The 16007-nt window shown below is 54.7% G+C and overlaps 1 protein-coding gene across 1 annotated transcript in view; it reads right to left on the bottom strand.

Annotated features, from left to right (window-relative positions):
* Window positions 1–420: 420 nt before the first annotated feature.
* Window positions 421–16007, bottom strand: part of WDR62 (WD repeat domain 62) — a 48100-nt gene continuing 32513 nt past the window's right edge. The window contains exons 14-32 of the mRNA XM_061174216.1: window positions 15045–15112; window positions 14843–14964; window positions 13969–14044; window positions 13080–13191; window positions 12921–12984; window positions 12194–12319; window positions 10701–10834; window positions 8480–8532; window positions 6282–6500; window positions 4542–4669; window positions 4095–4198; window positions 3632–3739; window positions 3189–3323; window positions 2780–2894; window positions 2514–2655; window positions 2372–2432; window positions 1507–2190; window positions 797–954; window positions 421–703 (exon numbers count right to left, since the gene is read on the bottom strand). Of these exons, the coding sequence (XP_061030199.1) occupies window positions 440–703; window positions 797–954; window positions 1507–2190; window positions 2372–2432; window positions 2514–2655; window positions 2780–2894; window positions 3189–3323; window positions 3632–3739; window positions 4095–4198; window positions 4542–4669; window positions 6282–6500; window positions 8480–8532; window positions 10701–10834; window positions 12194–12319; window positions 12921–12984; window positions 13080–13191; window positions 13969–14044; window positions 14843–14964; window positions 15045–15112 (2873 nt within the window). The 3' untranslated portion in view covers window positions 421–439. The remainder of the gene's footprint in view (window positions 704–796; window positions 955–1506; window positions 2191–2371; window positions 2433–2513; window positions 2656–2779; window positions 2895–3188; window positions 3324–3631; window positions 3740–4094; window positions 4199–4541; window positions 4670–6281; window positions 6501–8479; window positions 8533–10700; window positions 10835–12193; window positions 12320–12920; window positions 12985–13079; window positions 13192–13968; window positions 14045–14842; window positions 14965–15044; window positions 15113–16007) is intronic.

The raw sequence follows: 16007 nt of genomic DNA, 5'->3' as shown, positions 1-16007 counted from the left end.
GAACTGGTGGCCAGGGTCTGGGACATGGTGATCACAGAGGCTCCAGTGGGTTCTTGCGCATCAGTAGGGGGCAGGGAAGAAGGGCTGGCCCCTCCCTAGAGTACAGCTGGGCCCCACTGGGCAAGGACCACACGTGACTCCACAGCAGCTCAGTGGGCTGGGGACAGGTGACGTGGGAGCCAGGTGCTGGGGTCATCATTATTGCAGTTCCCCAACAGCCCTGTGTTCCCCACGACAGAGTCCTGGAACAGGGCCTGGCACTGGGGCATCTGTGAGTTCCCTGGGCTCTCTACCCTCTCTCCCTGCATCCATCTGAAGGGTGCTTTGTGGATGCGCCAGAACAGGCACCAGGAACCACTCCTCCAAGCTGTCAGTTTATTTGCGTAAAATAACTATTTCTTCAGAAGTAGCAGGGCTGCGGTGGAGGGGGTGCTGGCCCTCAGTCCCCCCGTGCCTTCCTCCGCACGGCCTGCACCAGCAGCTCTGAGTAGTGTTCCAGCAGGGCACGCAAATCTGGGCTGGCCAGGGGGCACAGTGTAGGTGGGGAGGGGGGGCCTGGGCTGGGCAGGGCCTGGGCTGGGGCCACATCGGTCCCAACCAGCCAGCCGTTGGCCTCTAACTGGCTGTGAATCCAAAGGAAAGTGGAGGCCAGCTCAGTCCGTGCCTGCCGCTGCTCGGTGCTCACCTCGTCACTGGAGACCATCTGCAAGGGGCGCCACCTTGTTAGGGGCCACCTGGGCCAGGCAGTGCCAGGGAGCCCCTCAGTCCTTTCCCCTGACTCTGGGGCTCGGCTCACCAGGTGGTAAAGGTCCAGGGCTTCTTGGAAGGTAGTCTGCAGTCTGTGCACGACAGTCCCCACATTGCTCAGCTCAAGGGGATCTGGGGGCAGGACCCTGGCTGGCCCCCTCGGTTCCCCGCAGTGTCCAGGGCAGCCCTGGACTGGACTGAGCGCATCTGGGGGTGGAGGGGACGAAATGAGAAAGACACTTCTGCTTTTTAGCTGGTCTAAAGAGGCCAGTGTTGCTGGGCCGACCCCAACTGTTGTCCCTCTGCCTGGGACGCTTCCCTCAGTCCCCAAGGCTACCTTCCCACCCCTCCGGCAGGTGTCTCCTCAAATGCCACCTTCTCCCTGAAGCCTTTTCTCATCATCCTGTTTAAAACTAACCACTGCTCCCACCTGTCACTCCCTAAACCCTTTCTTTCTCTTCTTTTTCTCAGCACACATCGCTTTGTGACACACTTAACACTTTCCTTATAGATTTAGTCTGGGCGTCTCCCCCAGTTAAGGTGTCAATTCTCTGTAGTCTTGTTTACCACCAGGTCCCATGTCCCCAGGGCCCAGAACAAAGCCCAACACAAACAAGGTACTCACTAAATATGTAAGGCAATGAATGAATGAGTGACACAGCGCCTGTGGCCAGGTCAAGTGCCCACCTTTGGAGCTGAGCCAGCTGTTACATGGGATGAGCTTAGGGGACAATCCCTTGTCCCAAGCATGGTACTCACCAGGGGTGGGCTCCAGGAGGGAGGTGATGCTGCCAGGGACCCCAGGCCTGGCCTCTGGAAGTGGGGGGCTGTTGGGACGGGCAGGGGTATTGAGGGACTCAGGGGCCAGGAACCTTGGGAGAAAGGTGGCGTTGTGGAGCCTTGGGGCGCTCCCATCCACAGGGCTGGGGGCCAGGAAGCTGGCTGTTGTGACCGTGACATTGGGTTGGGTGGCCACAGGCTCCTGGGACCAGACACACGTGGTGGGAGGCTCCAGTTGGGGTGGGGGCAACACGAGCCTGTCACAGATGCTTGACAGGGTGAGTTTCAGGCTGGCGCGGGCCTCATGGTTGCCCCGGGAGGGCAGGGCAGCTTCTTGGCCCTCACTGTCAGAACTGGGTGTCACTGTGGTGGTGATGACCTGGAGCTCCTGGCCCCGGGAGGCCAGCTCCCCCAGGGACGAGGACCTGCACAGAGGCCTGGCCGGCTCAGCCAGGACAGGGCCCTCACTGTCCTCAACGGAAATGCTGCGTGGTATCTTGGCACAGGAACTGGCAGTGGCCTCCATGCAGGAGCGGGCGGCGGGGGTGTGGACACCCTGAGCCAGGCCTGGAGTGGGTAGAGCTGCGGGTGTCGGAGGCTTCTTGTCTGTGGGCGGCACAGAGGAGGGCAGGATGCAGGGCGCCAGGCCCGTGAGGCAGGGGGCTGGAAAGGAAGAGGCAGCTTACTCTCACACCCCAGCTCAGAGCTGATGGACAGGGAGCCCCGGCCAGGGCGGCTGCAGGGTCTGAGTGGATCCTGTCCATCCCCACCATGGCTCAGCTAGGCACCCAGGGCCATTTGCTGAGAAGGCTAGGGCTTTTCACCTGGGGGTGGGGACACTCACTCAGTGGGGACCAGGTTTCCAGGGTCTCGAGGGGCTCCTCAGCCTTCCCCCCAGAGATGACCTGCAAGCACAGCCTTGAGGTGAGGATGAGGCCACCAGGCTCCCAGCCCTATATCTCGAGGGAAGTGGTCCCAGTACTCACGTTGGTCCTGCCTGGGCAGGTGTAGCCAGTACCTGCTCTCAGGGGCTCTGCTCTGGGTGGGCTCCCCCCGAGATCCATGAGTTTGACCTCCGGGGATTTCATGAGGTGCAGGGGCAGCCGGGAAGGGAAGGTGTGGGTGAACCTGTAGGGAGGAAAACAGGTGGTTGTGGCTGCCCTGGAGGCGCCTGAGGGCACACAGCCCCACCCCGCGGGGAGACAGAGAGCTGGAAGGCGGGGTGGGGGTTCACTAGTTCACCAGCTCCCACCTGGATGTCTTCTGGAGGCGGGAGAGGAACTGGCCTGAGATGCTCAGCCGGGGATTGAAGAAGTCGTCCTCGGCCTCAGAGGCCTTCAGGTCTCTCAGGGATCCGTGGAAGAGCTCTAGGGCAAGATGCCGAGGGCGCCCTCAGAAGCCCTCCAGCCAGCCAGCCCTGGGCCCAGGCAGACCCCCAGACCAGCAGACAGATCCTCAGAAACCCCCATCAACAGACAACACACACTTTGGGAGCAAATGGAGCAGGCAGAAGAAGCCATGCAGCTGGGCCCCTAAGTAAAACATACGCCCTCCCACCACCCTCGCCAGCCCTGCCAGGGAAAGCCTTACCCCAGAGAAGCCCACACTGAGCCCAGTCCTGGATGCCGCCCAGGCAGGGGTCAGAGAGGGGCATGGCCTACCCTCAGGGTGGGCGTCAGTAAGTGTCTCGAAGTGGTGGCGGAGGAACTTCTCTTGCTCAGGGGTCTGGGGCAGGGAGCCGTTGGATATGCTTGGCACCTCGGGCTGGGACAACTCTTCTGTGGTACCTGGGCATCCTGGGGAGAGGAGAAGGGGGTCGGGGAGAGGGAGTGGGCAGGAGAGAACCATCAACACCATGAATCATGGCAGACACTCTGAAAAAGCCACTGGCCACTTAACAATGGAGAAAGCTGGACTTGCCCATCACACACCCTGTTGCCACCAGGCGGAGAAGGAAGGGCTAATGCGTCTGTCTTCCAGGGGAGGAAACTGGTGCTCAGTGGCCACCAAATGCAGGGTTGATGTTGGGCCAGTGGTTATATATCATGACCATCCCCTGGCCAGGCCCACGCACTGCCCTTCCCCACATCTGGCCCCTACTTACCTGGTGTAGGGGGCGTCACGTCAAACTGAGGGTCTGGGTCTGGCTGTGGAGGGGAGGAATGGATGGTGGTAAAGCTGCACTCCAAGTCGGCCTCTGACTCCCCTGAGTCTGGAAGACAGGGTGGGAGGGGTCAGGAGTCCAAAGCTGGGCCCTGACTGAGTCAGGTAAGGCGCCCTGGGTCTCAGGGATTCAGTTTCCTCATCTGCAGAAGGGTGATGATAAGACCCGCCCCCTATTTTTATGGACCAGCAAGGCTACACTTCGAGGAAGGTGCAGAGCTGGGCTCCCACTGGTGGGAAGTTGGGCTCCAGAATTCTAGAGTGACAATAGCAGGGACCATGTCTGTCTCTGTGACAGACTCTGGGCTTCAGAAAGACTTGGTCAAGGTCACCATCAGTGCCCAGAAAGGGACGTGGCCAGATGAACAGACTACTGCAGGGTGTACTGCCTGGTGCTCACTCACCCTCAGGTGGGCTCTGGTCCTTCGAGCCCATGGAGGGGGCCCTGAGGTAGGAGTCACCTTGCTGGTCTCCTGGCGCCCTCTCTGCCTCCTCCGCACAGTACTTGCTGCAGTGCCCGTGGGGGTGGGGCGAGGGAATGATAACGTACTGGTTAGTAAACAAGCGGCCCCCACCCGGAACACCTAGACATCTGCACCTGCTCCTGCTGGGAGTACAGCCTCACCTCTCCTGCCGCCTCCAGAGGTCCCTGCACCTCCTCCTGGAACCAGGGAGACAGGCTGCAGCAGAGGCTGCAGGGCTGGGCTCCTGAGCCATCCGGGCTTCACCCCCTACCCGCCTCCCTCCCACAGGCCCACTGGGAGAGCGGAGAGCAGTTCTTCCAGGGTGTGCCTACCAGCTGAGGCTTCCTCTCTCCAACTAAGGTTCCCCTTGGTGCAAAGGACACCCACCTGTCTGTCCCTGTGACTGTCACCTCTGTCTCCAGGGGGTAGATGATGAGCTCGCTGGCCTCAGAAGACTCCCTCTGTAGGGGTGGTAAGGAGGGAGGCCCGCAGCCATTGTCCTGGGGACTCTCTGACTGTGGGGGAAGACAGCACAGCCATCAGAGGCAGCCGTGGCAACCAGGGCCCCCCAAGCGGCTAGGTGTTCGGCCAACACCGACGGTAATGGTAAAGACGTCGGTAGTGATGGCAGCCCTCACTGTTGGATGCTCCCTGTGAGCCAGGGCCTGGGCTGGGGCCATGACGAGCTCACTCTGTGCTGCCCCTGCATTATCATCAGCCCCTTTACAGATAAGGAATAGGTATGGCTCCAACCCTCTAAGAGTCTATTCATATGAAATTCAAGAACAGGCAAACCAATCCATGGTGAGAGAGGTCAGAATGCTGGTTACCAGGGCTTCCCTGGTAGCTCAGTGGTTAAGAATCCGCCTGCCAATGCAGGGGACACGGGTTAGAGCCCTGGTCCAGGAAGATCCCACATGCCGCGGAGCAACTAAGCCAGGCACCACAACTACTGAGCCTGCACTTTAGAGCCCGTGAGCCACAACTACTGAGCCTGCATGCCACAACTACTGAAGCCCGCGTGCCTAGAGCCGGTGCTCCGCAACAAGAGAATCCACGGCAACGAGAAGCCCGTGCACCGCAACGAGGAGTAGCCCCCACTCGCCGAATCTAGAGAAAGCCCGCGTGCAGCAACGAAGACCCAATGCAGCCAAAAATAAATTAAAAAAAAAAAAAAAAAGAATGCTGGTTACCTCAGTGGGGGTACTGATTGGAAGAGATACAAGGGGGTCCTCCAAGATCCCCTTCCAAGAGGTAGAAAACGCTCTATATTTTGACTTGGGTGGTGGATACATCGGTGTGTACACAGGTAGCAATTCATCAAACTATATATTTATGATTTATGCACATAACTATTTATATTATGCCACATAAGCAAACTTATATAATAGAATAAAAAAGAATTTTGTTTGAAAAATAACAGAATAAGAGCTAAAGTTGCTTCAGTACCTTTTAGGGCCCAGACCCTGTTTCTAGAACTGGATTACTGTAAAAGCCCTCTGTGCACTTTTTTTTTTATGACCATTTTTAAAAATGACCTTTTCTGAAATCTTTTTTCTTAGTCACCTTTTTAAAAAATACTTATTTATTTATTTATTTGGCTGCGCCGGGTCTTAGTTGCCGCCTGCAGGATCTTTAGTTGCGGCATGCAGGCTCTTAGTTGCGGCATGACCAGGGATCGAACCCAGGCCCCCTGCATTGGGAGCACGGAGTCTTAACCACTGGACCGTCAGGGAAGTCCCTTTTTTTAAAAAAAAATGACCATATTTTTGAAAATCAAATTCCAGAGAATCAAGCCTTGCTTCAAGTTAGAGAGCCGGGAAGGGGTAGGGCCAGGGCTCCACCTGCTCAAACGCCCCCAACTCAGGCACAGGCCTGCCCTCGGGCCCAAGTTCTTAACCCCCAAGTGACCCCACCTCCCCGCTTTCTGGTCTGCCCTGGGAAGTTTCACTGTGCACCAGGTCCGAGGCTCACCCTCCTGCCCTCTTCCATCTCATGTAACCCTCTCGCACCCCTGGAGTGGGACAGTCAGCTTTATCTTCAGAACGAGAGCACTGAGGCCCCAGGTCCTGCGCCGGCAGTCATGGGGCAGGGGCTGTAGGCCGGGCTGGGGCAGGCAGTCTATACCTCGCTCAGCAGGCCCGCCAGTCTCTGCGACTCCACTGTATCTAGAACAGAATCCTCTAGGCTCTCGGGCTTCATGGGGGTAAAGTAGCAATCCAGGTCCCGGGCATCCAGGATGGTCTTGAGAGGCTCCTGGTCAGCCCGCTCCGCCCAGCGGCCATGTGGCTGGTAGCTGCGCTTGGCGTGGAAGGCCGAGCTGTCTGCCACATCATCATCTCCTAGCTGAGGGTGACAGGGGACGGTCAGGCAGCTAGCCAAGTGCTCACCGACTCCAGTGAGGGCCCGGGACACTGCACGGACCCACATCCAGCCTCGTGGCTTTAAACATCAATCAGAAACAACTTCCAGATATTTGTTTCCAGCCTGAACCTTGTTCTTAAACTTCAGAAGTGCACATGCAACTGCTCCACGTCTCCACATGGATGTTTAGTGATCTTTCAAAGCAAACACATTGAAGACAACAACTGACCTTCCCCCTAAACCTACTCCTCCTAACGCCTTCCCTGTCTCAGTGATTCTTTGCAGCTGCTCAGGCCCCAAACCTTGAGGTTCTCCTTCATTCCTCTTATTCTGTCCCTCACACTTCACATTGTATTTCTTCAACTCTGCCACCCAAACACATCCAAGATATGGCCACTTCTCTTCCACGGTCCCCTAACCCTAACCCTGGTCCTGCCCACCACTGCCTCCTACCAAGACTTGCTTGAGAGACAGTGGAGGGTGGCTGCTTGAGAACTTAGGCTCTGGAGCCAGCCTTCTAGGGTCGACCCCACCTCCCCTAATTCCTAGCTTGACCCCAGATAAGTTACTTAACCTCTCTGGGCCTCAGTTCCCTATCTGTGAAACAAGGGATATGAAAAGCCCGTACATCCAGGAGGATTAAACAATACATATACAAGACTCAATAGAACCTGTACAGAGTAAGTATTCTGTGAATATTTGTTGGATGTAACTCCAATTGTAATATGCACTGATAAGGGAAAGCTTGGGGGCCTGAGAGAGCACAGCCACATGCCTGACCTGGTCAGCAGTGCAGGGGCTGATGACAGGGAGGATTTCCCTGAAGAGCTGACATTTAGGCTTTGATTTGAGGTCTGACATTGTTCCTGAAATAAACCCTTCAACCTGGGGTTTAGGATTCTGCTGCCAACTTCTAACCCACCAGCTCCTGGCCTGCCCCTCCCTCAATTAATGATCACTCATTCAATCCTACCTTCATCTTGGTCCCTCTCTTTCTCTCACATCCAGTTGTTTGGCTCCACCTTCAAAATCCATCCAGAATCCAACCACTTCTCCCCCCAGGTCCAGCCTCCAACCTCTCCTGCCAGGATTATCACAGCAGTCTCCTCCCTGGTCCCCCTGCTTGCCCCTCAGGGTCTGTTTTGCACGGGCAGCCATAGGGACCTGTTAACACCTGAGTTAGAGCACGACCCTCCTTGGCTCAGAGCTCTCCCTCCTGTCCATCTCACTCGGCGCTACAGGGGAAGAAATAAGTGGAGAAGGACAATAAGGGGTGTTGAGGGGATGCAGCAAGCCCACACGGTTCCTCACCACCTGGCCCCCACTGCCTCTCCGAGCCCTTCTCCGCCATTCTGCCCTCATTCACCCTCGACCCAGGCATCGGGCCTCCCTGCACTTCCTGGAACATGCTAATAAGCATGATCCTGCCTCACGGCCCTCACCCTTACAGACTGGTCTCTCTGCCTGGAAAATTCTTTCCCAGGGTCTGTATTTCTCACTTGCTTTAATTCTGCTCAAATATGTGAAGGCCTCCCAGTGAAGCCTTTTCTTTTTACCCTAAAATTGTCACCACCCCCAACACTTTGTATTTTCCTTCTCAACTTTTTTGTCCTCCATAGCACTGATTATCAGTTCCCCAAATACTATATAATTTACCTGTTTGATGTGGCTATTGTCCACCTCCCAAACTAGAGAATGAGCCTGTGAAGGCAGAGACTTCATCTGCCCTGCTGGTTGCTGTATCTAAGGGCCACGGCAAGGCCTAACACAGGGTAGGCACTCAGTAAATATGTGTTGCATGAAAGAAGGACTGTCTAAGCGGAGAGTGGAAGGATGACAGGGGTTCTCCAGGGAAAGGAGACATGTGGAGGGGAAAAGTGTTCCCAGAAGAATGAGGAACATGGAGGAGGGCACCCCTTCTTTGTCAGCTCCTAGGAGTCCCACTCTCTGGGCAGACTCACCAGCCGCTTTGCCCAGAGTGGCAGCTTGCCGTTGGTCAGCAGGCACCGAGGATCTGGAGAGACACATGGAATCCATGAAAAGAGAATAAGCAACCCAAGAGACAACGGGCAACATAAACAGCAGTTCTCCAGAGACAACACAGGAAACGACAGACATCCAAAGATGGTCAACCTCACTAACTGTCAGGGAAGTGCAAATTTAAACAATGGGATATAATGTTTTACCTGTAAGACTGACCAAAATTAAAATGCTTCAAACTATCAAAAGTGGGCAAAAGTGTGGGGAAACGTAGGGCTTAACACTGACTGCTGGGTGGGGCAGTAACTGGATTTGGAGGGCCCTTGGGGTTCTCTTTTAAAATAAAAAGTATATCCGACTTCCCTGGCAGTCCAGTGGTTAAGACTCTGTGCTCCCAATGCAGGAGGCACGGGTTCAATCCCTGGCTGGGGAATAAAAATCCCATATGCCACGTGGCACAGCCAAAAAAAATAAAACAAATCTTAAAAAAAAAAAAAAAGTGTATTAACCCCAGGATCTAGCAATGCCAGTCCTTGGCCTGAGGCCGAGGAGTGGTCAGCACAGCCTCATTCACAACAGTGTAAAGTTAGAAAACACACAAATGCCCACCCAGAGCAAAATCACTGGTTATGCTGCTGGTTAAAAGAGGGAGGCCTCTGTTTTGTATTCACCAACCTACAGGTCAGTAAGACAGTTTTGAGAAGAAAAAGATACAGAATGATATCTGCAGTATAATACAATTTGCGGACACAGATGTTTCCTATGGATATGCACACATGTATATTAATGTTCAGGAAAAGGCCTATAAGGATTTACACCAAACTCATCAAAGTGGCCACCCGGGAGAGGACGCTGGATTGGATGTGAGGGTGGTGACAAAGAGAATGAGCTTACTCTCTATTTGATTGCTTCCCAAGGCTGAATCCTCCCACTGCTGTTGCCTACCAGTCAGCCATCCAGTTGGCCCCTGCCTGTTTCCTCCTTCTTGGCAGCCCACTACCCTTGCTAAGAGCACCCAGTGCTGGTCACTGTTCCCAGCCTCTCTCACAGCTGGAGCAATCATGGCCAATGGGACCTGTGAGAAGCCTGCAGGGGCTTCTGGGAGAGAGTTTCCTCTCTACAGGAGATTCCAGGAGGGAATGTCCTCTTTCAACCATGTCTCTGAAGACACAGTGGGGGAAGGGGAAGCTGGGACAAAGTGAGAGAGTAGCACTGACATATATACACTACCAAATGTAAAATGGATGGCTAGTGGGAAGCTGCTGCATAGCACAGGGATATCAGCTTGAGGCTTTGTGATGACCTAGAGGGGTGGGATAGGGAGGGTGGGAGGGAGACACAAGAGGGAGGGGATATGGGGATATATGTATACATATAGCTGATTCCCTTTGTTGTACAGCAAACTAACACAACACTGTAAAGCAATTATACTCCAATAAAGATGTGAAAAAAAAATGTCTCTGATGCCTGGAACTTAAGCAGCCATCTTGTAACATGAGGGCCTAAGCCAAGGCGATATGCAGAGGGGCAGAAATTTATAGAGGGCCTGGCCTCTCATAAAGTCGCTGAGCTACTACTCTCCCTTCTGCCTGAACAAGAGAATCTGGTCTGTCTTCCGGTTAATATCACCCTGTTTTTCCCCTGGGACACCCCCTTACACCCACCCCTCGCCTTTGGTCAGGTGGTTCAAGTGGAGCCTCCTACCCTCAGGGATGACCACATAACTCAGGCCTGGCCAATCACAGTGACTCAGAAATGGGCAGGTGACTCACAGCAGGAACATGAGTCATGAACACAGTACTTTGAGCTATTGGGAAAGAAGTGCTCTCTTTTCTAGAGTGTTATAACCTTGAGCTGCTGGGGATACTTTGCCCCTTGTACAGGGAGACTCTGCCTGAGAGCAAAGTCAACATGGAGAAAAGCAGAGCCAGGAGATGGAGAAACATCTATTTCTTTAACATCACCTGACTACCTGGATCCAACCATGCCTGAACCAATACTCTCAAATTTTCATTTACAAGAACCAATAAATTCTCTTTCCAAATTAAGCCAGTGAGAGTCTAGGTGCTATTACCCTGAAAAAGTCCTGACTGATGTGATTATTGAGCTTCAACATGTGCCAGGCTGTGAAAACAGAGTAGGTGGCCAAAACCCAGCAACGATCCCTACACTGAGAGGTCAAAATAGGGCCCCTTTCCCAACCTGGATCCAAACTCTCTTTTGATGGTGTCTTTAGCAACTCTTCAGGTTCACATTCTTCCTCCAGCTCATCCTCCGTCTGCTCTCCAGGGCTTAGGGAGCAAATCTCGTTGGGCACAGATGCATATGTCTCCTGCCTGAAGCCAGGAAAAAGGATGGCAAGGAGAGAAACATAGGTAAATGGGGTGGTAGAGGGGACCTGCCTAGGGCTGGGCCCTGTGCTGGGGTCCATGTGAACATACTCTTGGCTTCTGGTCAAGACGGTGCTGGAAGGTCTCACCTGCCACACCCCCTCTGCTAGAAACATATTGCCACAATAAATGAGATGTAACAAAGGCTGGGCTCAAGAAATAAGACAAACTCTTCAAGGGCCACAGCAATGGAACAAAAAGCAAAGCAGATGATAGTAGGGCATGAGTCCTAAGCTGCTGGCTTCTGTTCTGGGAAGTGGGGTTAGCAATGAGGTTTTAGCTCCACAAGCCAAAGAGCAGCCCACTCTCTTGGTGCCTAGATCTGCATTACCTCAAGATCACTGCAAAATATGGTCCATGTCAGGCCTGGTCCCCGTGGGGAAGCAATGCAAAGCCTCAAGACACAGAGAGAGATAGGGACAGCTCCGGAGGCGGGAGAGAAGAAAATTCAAAACCTCCCACTCCAACTGAAACTTCCAAACCAAAATCCCAAATCAAAAACCAGAACAGGAATTCGCTCCAAATAAAACTGGTCTTGCAATATAAAGACTTAAGAAATATGTTTAGGAAACTCAAAGATATAAGTGAAGGAATAACTTCCATTAAAAGATTAAGAAGATGGGACTTCCCTGGTGGCACAGTGGTTAAAAATCTGCCTGCCAATGCAGGGGACACGGGTTCAAGCCCTGGTCCGGGAAGATCCCACATACCGCGGAGCAACTAAGCCCGTGCGCCACAACTACTGAGCCCGTGTGCCACAACTACCGAAGCCCGCACACCTAGAGCCCATGCTGTGCAACGAGAAGCCACCGCAGTGAGAAGCCGGCGCACTGCAACGAAGAGTAGCCCCAGCTCGCCGCAACTAGAGAAAGCCCGTGTGCAGCAATGAAGACCCAACGCAGCCAAAAATTAAAAACAAACAAAAAAAATACCTTAAAAAAAAAAAGACTAAGAAGACATCTCTGCTCCACTGGACCCTTCTCTGATCTCCTCCCTCCCCACCATGGGCTGGGTGGGCTGGGTCGGGGCCTCCTCTGGTCCGCACAGCCCCCTGGGGCTTCCCCACCAGAGTGCCCATGGGCTCTCCAAGCACTTTTGCTTTTACACTTCAAAACACTTCTCATATGCATTACTGTAACTTCCTATTCAAAGTACATCTCCCTTCTAGGCCCCGAGGGCACAAAGGGCAGGGCCTGGGGCTGTCTGGGCCGTGGTTGTTTCCCCAGCCTCTCTCCTCCCGGGGCCCAGGGCAGGAAGACGGCCCTCTGGTGGACGGACAGGGGACGGACAGGGGGCCGCCAGGACCTGGGGCGGCTGCTCCAGTTCCCGCCCTTCGTGTCCTGCTGCTGCTGCTCACAGCGGTCCATCTCCAGCAAGTGCTGCTTCATGCAGTTGGTGATCTCCGGGCCCAAGTGCCAGATGAACACGCAGCTGCAGAGGCCAAGGAGGGATGTGGAAGAGGGAGGAACAGTGAATATGGAAGCCATCTGACCCCAGAGCCACCTGGTTCATCACTGCCAAGACCTTATTTCCTGGCCCGGAAAACAGCCCTCATCAGCTTAGCACAGGGCTCCAGACCAAGTCAGGTCTACACCCTGGGAGGGGTCCAGGGCATCCCAGCAAACCAAGGCTGCTCTGAAGACCTTGAGACCCAAGGAAGGGGGTTGTGAGGAAGGAGTGTAGTATTGATAAATTGAAGAGAGCGCCAAAAGGGACTTCCTTGGATACCAACCATGTGCTAAGGAACTTATGTCATCTCATTTGACTCTCACCATACGATTTTCAAGGTAGATGGGGTCATCTCTCTTTTACAAAGTCAGAGAGGGGATATTAAGTGGCAGAGCTAGGATTTGAACTCAGGGCTGGGCACACACTATCCGAGGAGAGTAAGCTGGCACGCTCAGAGAGCTCTCTGCACAGGCAGGCTGTGGGCATGGGGTTCCAGTGTCTGAGCCCTTGCTCTCCCCGCAGGATAGGTCCCACCCACTCCCAGAGGGAGGCCCAGCCGGGGCAGCCTCCAGGCCTTTCCCACCTGTCTCCGGATACTGTGATCAAGTGACGACAATCGTAGGTGAACTTCATGCCGGTGACGATTTCTGCAAGCGGAGCAGAGAAGCCGTGCTGGCCTTCTGAGCCAGAAGGCTGGGTTGGGGTAGGTGGGGAGGTGTCCCAAGCAGGGAGGCACACCCACCTGAATGGCCAAACATCTTGGCAACGCACTCGCCGGAGTAAAAATCAATCACCGAGATGCTTTTGTCAGAGCAGCTCGTGGCCAGGAAGGTGCCTGAGGGGTCCACGTGGACCTGCCGAGAAGAGGACCCACGTGACACTTGGGCTGCCTCCTTCTGGAATAGGCCTGGGGCTCAACATACAACCCCACTGACTGAGGAACGCCTCGTGCTGGGCGCTTGGCACATGGACTCAGGTAACCCTCACAACACACACCGTGGTAGGTAGAAGCTCCTGCTCCCATTTCACAGGTGAAGAAATCAACAACCACAACAATGGTACTAATGGCAGCCAGGCCCTGTGCTAAGAGCTGTACGTGTGTGAACTTATTTCCCCCACAGAACCCTGTGATAGAGGCAATTTTTATTTGCATTTTACACATGATGAAACAGGTTCGAGAGGAGATGACATTTGCCCAAGGTCACAGTCAGCCCGAGGCAGAGCTGTAAGAGGGTCTGACCCTGGAGCCTGAACTCATAACTCCCCTAGTCCAGAGGCTCTTGAGAAGGTCCCCACCTCATCCTGGATAACACAGGCGGGGGCAAGCCTGGAGAGGCCTCTCTGATTCCTCCCACCACACTCTATTACCACTCACAATGGAAACCACTTAAATGTCCCCACTTGGGGAAGGATTCAGTAAATAAAGGTAGTCAGGGCCAGCCCTGGCTCCCAAGCATCCTTGGTCAGCCAGGCCTGAGTAGATGCTGGCCAGCATGGGATCCTTTGATCCCTCTGATCAGGTGCCAAAGAGGACCCAGGTGTCAGGAGGCCCAACAGGGCAGGAGACAGACAGGGGGGCCTTGTGTGTGGGTGTCTGTGTACGTTTTTCACCCGGGGCCCCAGCTCCTCACCTTCAGCAGGGACCCTTCGTCACCCTGGGAGCCCTTGTAGCACTTCTTCTGCTTCCCGTTCATGGTGTTGTAGACTCTGGGAAGGTGAGAGCAGAAGTGGCTAACATGGCCCTGCCCACCGCCCTCTCTTGCTCCCTTGTTCCAACCTTACCTGCTGCCCTCCTCTCCCCTGGAAGCCCCCAGTACCTCCTGTCCCCCATCCGATGCCTGGACCGAGACCCCGTATCAGGGAATGAGACCCTGTCTCAGGCTGAGGTCACAGAGGTTACGTCTTGGGGTGTCCACTGACACTGAGTTAATATCCATCTCCCTGCCACACAGCAAGCTGAGTGCCTGGCACCCAATTTGAATGAGCAAATGAAGGAGATGGAGAACCTCTTTCACATGCTTATTCCTCCACATCCTTCCCAGTTTAAGCTCAGATGTCCCTTCCAGCGACCCCAGGTAGGGTCGGATGTCCTCCCAGGGCCCCCCCAAAGCCCCTGGGCTCCCCTCATCCCAGCCCTGACCACTCTGTGCTGTCACTGTCTGGTCAGTCTGTCTTCTCCTCCACTGCACTGTGAGCTCCACGAAGGCAGGGCCTGTGACTCCCCCACTGTCCCTCCCAGACAGGAGCTCAGGGAACGAGGATGAGTGAGTTTATGAGCCACATCAGCAGCTCTCAGTTGCCCCACACAGGCTCCTGAATCTAGGAGAACCCTCTGTTTGACCTGGAGACTAGGCCTGGGTGAACCCAGCTCCTAAGAAACACCCACTGGGTCCCACCACTCCACCCAGCTTCTCAGGGACCAGGTGAGCAGGGGGCTCATGAGAAGACAGACCCAACCAGGCCCCACTTAGTCTGGCTGACTAAGAGTCCAGGGCAGTTCCTCACCTTACGTTGCGGTCCTGGCAGGCCACAGCCACGTACTTCTGGGTAATGTCAATGTCCATGTCATACAAGGTGGTCTTCTCCGCCACGTGGTGGGTACGGACAAAGTGTAGTCCATCTGAGGCCTGGCAGGGCAGGCAGGGCCTTCAGAGGACACCCCTGACAAGCCCCCTACCCAGCCCCCAAGGAGGCTGCCCCACTCTACCCGCTGGGCACTGCGGAAGTAGATGCTCTTGTCGGCCCCACAGCTGATCATCTGGATGTCCCTGTGGCCTGGAGGAGGAAGCAGTGCCTTAGGCAGGGCTGGGCCACTGCTGGGCCCAACTGGGGCTGGGCATCCTAGGAAGGGAACTCTACTATAAGGGCACTCTGCTGCGGGTCAGAGAGGGCTTCCCGGAGGAGGTGAGGTGAGTGCTGGGTGCCAGTAGGACTCTGTAAACTGTGAGCTCTGTGTGAGGGGGGCACAGATGGTGCAGTGGGCAAGGCAGGAATCTGCAGAGCAAGAGCAGACAGGAAAACAGAAGCCAGGGACACAGCAGGGGCACCATGTTTAATTTGGGATTTGGAAAGGTGACTCTGGCCTCACAATGGAGGCGGGAGTGAAGCAGGGAGCAAGAGGAGATAGGCAGACCGCTGGGAGGCTCACGCCATCAAGAATGATCAGAATATCCACACAGGGGCTTCCCTGGCAGTCCAGTGGTTAGGACTCTTCGCTTCCACTGCAGGGGGTACAGGCTCGATCCCTGGTCGGGGAACTAAGATCCCGCAAGCCATGCGGTGCAGCCAAAAAAAAAAGGAATATCCACAGACTTTGGGCCAGGTCCTGTGCCACGTGTGCCTCCCCTTCCTGACTGTCACCAGCCACTTGTACAAATGTGAACCCAGGGGCTCAGAGTCACACTGTCCTTGTCCCAGGGTGCAGAGAGTCAAGATGGGGCCAGGGCTGATCCCAGGCATTCTCTGGTTAAACACTGTGCTCTGAAGCCAGGCTTCCTCTCCGAGCCTCAGCTTCTTGTCTGTTCAATGAGCCTGTATCAGCCACTGCCCCGTGGAGTGGTATGAAGCCCTTGGGACAGTGGCTGCTACCTGGTAAGCACGATCAATGTTCTTACTTTTATTCTTCTTTCTTTATAGAATAAGAATAATCACAGCACAAATACACTGCAGA

The sequence above is a fragment of the Eubalaena glacialis genome, chromosome 18, assembly GCF_028564815.1.
Source record: "Eubalaena glacialis isolate mEubGla1 chromosome 18, mEubGla1.1.hap2.+ XY, whole genome shotgun sequence".
NCBI lineage: Eukaryota > Metazoa > Chordata > Mammalia > Artiodactyla > Balaenidae > Eubalaena > Eubalaena glacialis.
Note: the sequence above shows the minus strand (reverse complement) of the source record. Positions and strands in the feature narration are given on the sequence as shown.